Below are 6,056 nucleotides of genomic sequence, written 5' to 3'. Positions count from 1 at the left end.
TTCTTAGCCTCGGGGGTTGGGGTCTTACTTGGTGATGGGGTGGGGTCTTACTTGGTAATGGGTCTTCCTCCGTTGCTCTTGGGTGCTTCCCACTTTAGCTCCACGTGTCTCTTGGTGACCTCCACCACCGTCAGGGCATACGGGGGCCCGGGGGTTGCTGTCAGAGAACCACAAACATCAATAGGGTGCACGGTGCAGGGTGTACGGTGCAGGGTACAGGGTAAAGGTTACAGGATAAAGGGTAAAGGGTGAAGGGTACAGGGTACAGAGTGCAGCGTACAGGGTACAGTGTGCAGGGTACAGGGTACAGTGTGCAGGGTACAGGGTGCAGGGTGCAGGGTGCAGGGTGCACGGTACAAGGTACAGGGTAAAGGGTACAGGGTACAGGGTAAAGGTTACAGGATAAAGGGTGCAGGGTACAGGGTGCAGGGTGGAGGGTAAAGGGTATAGGGTGCAGGGTGCAGGGTGCAGGGTACAGGGTACAGGGTAAAGGGTACAAGGTACAGGTTAAAGGGTACAGGGTACAGGGTAAAGGGTGCAGGGTAAAGGGAACAAGGTACAGGGTACAGGGTGCAGGGTACAAGGTGCAGGGTGGAGGGTAAAGGGTATAGGGTGCAGGGTGCAGGGTGGAGGGTAAAGGGTATATTATAATATTATATAATATGTTATAATATATTATAATACAAAATAATATTAAATAAAACGAAATCATATTTTTGGAGGACTTACTGAACGTGTCTTTTGCGAGCACGGCGTCCTCCAGTTCGCAGAACTCGCCCGTCCCGGCGGCGTTCTCGGCGGCCACGCGGAACACGTAGAGCGAGCCCTCGTTGAGCGGTGTCACCGTGTACTTGAGCTCCTTCACCGTGGTGTCCACGCTCTGCCACGCCTTCCGCCGCACGTCCCGCTTCTCCACCACGTAGTTGGTGATGGGGGCGCCGCCATCGCTGCTCGGCTCTTGCCACTTCAGGGACGCCGACAGCTTCGTGATGTTGGACACCTCCAGCCACTGGGGCGCAGACGGGGGGACTGGGGGGGACAGGGGGGAGGGGAACATAATGAGTACATCTTCTATATAGATAGGACAGGGGGATTGGGGAGGACATAATGATTACAGATAGATAAGACGGGGGACTGGGGGTGGGACATAATAAGGACAACTTCTATAGATATAGATAGGACGGGGGACTGGGGGGGACATAATAAGGTCAACTTCTATAGATATAGATAGGACGGAGAGAGAGAGAGACAGAGGGACACAGAGAGAGAGAGAGAGAGACAGAGAGAGAGACAAAGAGAGAGACCATTGGCCCGTGTGTTACTCACAGAGCCTCTCCTTGCAGACGATTGGCTGGCTGGGCTCGCTGGGCTCGCTAAGCCCTGCCTTGTTGACGGCTTTGACCCTGAAGGAGTACTCCTGCTTCTCGATGAGCCCCGTCAGTGGCGTCTCCGTCTGCGGGACGTCCTCCGCGATGCGGATCCACTCCTCGCTGCCCGTCTTCTGGAACTCCACGATGTAGCCTTCGATCTTGGCGCCACCGTCGTGCTCTGGCCGCGTCCACGCCAGCAGCACCGTTGTCTTCCCGACGTCCCTGATGACTGGCTTACCGGGGGCCCACGGAGGATCTGCAGTGGACAGGAAACATTACTTGTACAGTACAATATATACAAAACACAAAGGACAATCAAAGTCAATAATACTTCAAATGTTTTTTCTAATGATAATAAATTGAATAAAACGCCCCACATTTATTAAAAGTAGAGATTTGTACTTGACACAACATGAAGACAACATGAGGACATGAGGATAAAAAGAGGACAAGACGAGGTTAAGATGAGGGCGACAAGAGGACAACATGAGGGCGACAAGAGGACAACACGACAACAACATGAGGACAACATGAGGACAACATGAGGAAAACATGAGGATAACAAGAGGACAAGATGAGGGTGACAAGAGGACAACATGAGGATAACATGAGGACAACATGAGGTCAAGATGAGGGCGACAAGAGGACAACATGAGGGCAACAAGAAGACAACATGAGGGCGACAAGAGGACAACATGAGGGCGAAAAGAGGACAACATGAGGACAACATGAGGACAACATGAGGACAACATGAGGACAATATTAGGCCAACATGAGGACAACATGAGGACAACATGAGGACTAAGGACAGCTGATAAAAACGTAGGATCTGGTCCTGGAGCTCTGTGAGTACCACCAGGTGTAACTGGCTGTGATGTTTCCATGATGGAGTTGGAAGATTACCGAGGTTTACGATTGACTAACAGGCTCGTTTGAGGGGAAGATGACTCCGATCTGTGCTTTTGGTCATTGTTTTTAAAGAAAAGGCCGAGCAGATTCCCAAAACAAATCCAGGGCAACAGGTTGACATTGCTATAATATAAATTGAAGCTCCACATAATAAAGCTATTGTTGTCCACGTCCACGTGGATTTGAAACCACCTACAATGGGTTTTTTGTCTAATGTAACCCTGGGGTTGTCTTCTTGCTTTGTTGGGGCGCTATCCTATGGCGTGCAGAGGACAACCATTAGTCCCGCCCCTCAGGTTCAGCCCAGCCAACGGGGAGCTCCCATTGGCTACCAAAGTAGGGATGCGTCTGATGGACATGTGACGTACCGATGGGATCTTTGATGAGGACGGGATCCGTCTCCACGCTGGGTTTTCCAGGTCCGGCCAGATTCTCCGCCAGGACACGGAAGCTGTACTTCGTCTTGGTGGGGAGGCCCTTCACCCTAAAAACACACAGTAAATATGTCTTTAACGTTGTGTCTTTGATGGACAGTTTGTGATTTTGTCCCTAAACGTTATGTCTTTAACGGACAGTTTGTGGTTTTGTACCTAGACGTTGTGTCTTTGATGGGCAGTTTGTGATTTTGTCCCTAAACGTTGTGTCTTTAATGGACAGTTTGTGATTTTGTCCCTAAAAGTTGTGTCTTTAATGGACAGTTTATGGTTTTGTACCTAAACATTGTGTCTTTAAGGGACAGTTTGTGGTTTTGTACCTAAACGTTGTGTCTTTGATGGGCAGTTTGTTGCATCTGATCCACTTGTCAGCTTCCCGATCAAACTTCTCGATCCAGTACCCGGTGATGGGACTGCCGCCGTCCTCGTCCGGCTCGAACCACGTCAGTGTTACGGCGTCCTTGGTGATGTCAGAGGGCGTGACTCTGGTCGGAGCGCCGGGAGGATCTGGCACAGACAGAAGTCATTCATTATGGGATTGTGTACATATATACAGTCTTTAACCCTTAGATGAAGGAGAAGGTTGTTGGTCATATAATCTTTCTCAAAGCATCTAAATTAAAAACAATAACAGCTAGAGAGTTCATTCTTCCTGCAGCAAAAACAGAGTGCAGGTGTGAGTAGCCTCCGAGATGCTAACGAGAGACTTCTGTAACGTCTGATGTAGCCTTCGAGATGCTAACCAGAGACTTCTGTGATGTCAAAACAGTAAAAATGGACCTACTTAACAATGTTTGTTCACTGCTAGCTAAGCTACAGGTGGAATGGTGTTTTGAGCTAACGAGAGACTTCTGTAACGTCTGAGCTAACGTTAGCAATCAAACTACCACAGAAACAACGTTTCTGAAATGATTTCCATTCTCTGTTATTGTTTGTAATGAGAACACTTTTTTATTTCATGGATTTCCACTAATTTAAGTATGACCGTTATGTCATAAACCGTTTAAAACTGAGCATGAGACTTAAATCTGCACTCTGCAACACTGTTGCTCTTAAAAATGAGCATATCTCATTAATTAAAACATGTTAAGAGTTAAACTAACTTCTGGAGTGTTAAGAAATATTTGTATATTCAGTCTTTGAAAGACCCATAGTTGATATAAAGTGAGACAGCGGTGGAAACTAACGTACCGAAGGAATACTTGGCGATGATGGGCACGTGTTCTGCGGGCTCGCCGATGCCATACTGGTTCTCAGCGCTGATCCTGAACACGTATTCCTTCAGAGCGGCCAGCTTGCAGGCTTTGAAGGTGGTGTGCTTGACGGTGGCCGACAGCTTCACCCACTCCTCTTTGTCCGTCAGCCGGCTCTCCACGATGTAGTTGGTGATGGGCGAGCCGCCGTCGTCCCTCGGAGGGTTCCATGCCATGAGGCATGACTCGTTGGTGATCTCAGAGATGTCAAAAGCGGCCGGAGGGCCGGGTTTATCTGAAGAGGACAGGATGCAATGTGAGAAATCACTCAGCTATTTCTACGGTTTGTTAACTATTTCTACTTTTAGCTATTTCTACTTTTAGCTTACTATCAACTTTTGGCTATTTCTACGTTTAGCTAACTATTTCCACTTTTAGTTATTTCTAGGGTTAGCTAACTATTTCTACGGTTAGCTATTTCTACTTTTAGCTAACAATCAACTTTTAGCTATTTCCATGGTTAGCTAACTTTCAACTTTTAGCTATTTCTGTGGTTAGCTAACTATTTCTACGGTTTGCTAACTATTTCTACTTTTAGCTATTTCTACGGTTAGCTAACTATATCAACTTTTAGCTATTTCTACGGTTAGCTAACTATATTAACATTTAGCTATTTCTATGGTTATTTAACTGTCTACTTTTAGCTTTTTCTACAGTTAGCTTACTATCAACTTTCAGCTATTTCTACAGTTGGCTAACCATTTCAACTTTTAGCTATTTCAACATTTAATTAACTATCAACTTTTAGCTATTTCTACGGTTAGCTCACTATTCCTAATTTTAGCTATTTCTACATTTAGCTAACTATTTCAACTTTTAGCTATTTCTACAATTTGCTACTTATTTCAACTTTTAGCTATTTCTATGGTTATTTAATTGTCTACTTTTATCTATTTCTATGGCTAACTAACTCTTTCAATGGATATCTAACTGTGTCTACTTCTGAGGAGTGACAACAACACAAATATAATTTTTTTAAAACAAGTGCTGCTCTGGTAAGTAGAAAATTAGTGTTGGGTACTGGTTTGGACATTGTGGCTAAGCTAACAGATAATAAATTAGATAATAAACACGTCTGTACCAAGAATGTTGACGTCAATAGTGGCGGTGGCGCGTCCGCAGGCGTTAACCGCTTCGATAATGTAGGTGGATGTGTCGCCTCTAGTCGTGTTGCCGATGGACAGCTTGGAGTGTCCCGGCTGAGTGTCAATAGCAACGCGGTCGTCGGCCCGGAGCACATGGTCGGCCTTGGTCCATTTTACGCGGGGGTCTGGCTTCCCTTTGACGTCGGCTGGAAGCTCGATCTTTGTGCCAGCTCGGGCCGTCAGACCGGCCAGCAGCTTCACATCCAGCTGGATCTCTGGAGCCTCTGTGGGGGGGTTAAAGACACGAGTCAGAGTGAAACAAGCTGGATCTCTTGAGCCTAAATACACCAGTCAGAGAGAAACAAGCTGGATCTCTTGAGCCTAAATACACCAGTCAGAGAGAAAGAAGCTGGATCTCCGGAGCCTCTGTGGGGGGTTAAAGACAGGAGTCAGAGAGAAACAAGCCAGATCCCTGGAGCCTCTGTGGGGGGTTAGAGGCACGAGTCAGTGAAATGTATATAGATTTTTACCTCTGGCGTCAACGGCCTGGATTTCATCGGTGGCTCTGCAGGGTCGGCTGGCTCCGAGCTTGTTGAAGGCTCTGATTCTGTAGGCATACCACTGGCCCTCGATCAGACCGCTCACCTGGAACCTGTCGACACAAAACATGGAGTCTTATTTGAGACTGTCCCAAAATATACAACAAGTCCCAAGTCTGCAAAGGTTGATTCTTACTTCAGCTCCGGGATTGGGTCTCCGCAGGGCTCCCACTTGTCGGTGCCGCGCTGGCACTTGTCCACCACGTAGCCTTTGATTGGGGCCCCGCCGTCGTACTTCGGGGGCTCCCAGAACAGGAATATGGTCTTGGCGCTCTTATCACGCCACTTCAAGTTCTCAGGAGGATCAGGGATGGCTGGGGGAAAAGACACAACGGAGATCAGATTTGGGAATTGGTTGGAGCAGGGCGAATTAGAGGGGGAAACAACAGAGCAGGGGGAATGAGAG

At 47.4% G+C, this 6,056-nt stretch overlaps 1 protein-coding gene across 1 annotated transcript in view; it reads right to left on the bottom strand.

Moving 5' to 3' along the window:
* The window catches only part of LOC117953067 (titin-like), a 201,318-nt gene that overhangs the window by 95,202 nt on the left and 100,060 nt on the right, over positions 1-6,056 (bottom strand). The window contains exons 105-113 of the mRNA XM_034885784.1: positions 5,787-6,045; positions 5,582-5,703; positions 5,048-5,335; positions 3,905-4,201; positions 3,034-3,220; positions 2,648-2,763; positions 1,327-1,626; positions 730-1,029; positions 52-157 (exon numbers count right to left, since the gene is read on the bottom strand). Of these exons, the coding sequence (XP_034741675.1) occupies positions 52-157; positions 730-1,029; positions 1,327-1,626; positions 2,648-2,763; positions 3,034-3,220; positions 3,905-4,201; positions 5,048-5,335; positions 5,582-5,703; positions 5,787-6,045 (1,975 nt within the window). The remainder of the gene's footprint in view (positions 1-51; positions 158-729; positions 1,030-1,326; positions 1,627-2,647; positions 2,764-3,033; positions 3,221-3,904; positions 4,202-5,047; positions 5,336-5,581; positions 5,704-5,786; positions 6,046-6,056) is intronic.

The sequence above is a fragment of the Etheostoma cragini genome, chromosome 11 (genome assembly GCF_013103735.1).
Source record: "Etheostoma cragini isolate CJK2018 chromosome 11, CSU_Ecrag_1.0, whole genome shotgun sequence".
Lineage (NCBI taxonomy): Eukaryota > Metazoa > Chordata > Actinopteri > Perciformes > Percidae > Etheostoma > Etheostoma cragini.
This window is presented reverse-complemented; position numbering and strand designations above follow the sequence as displayed.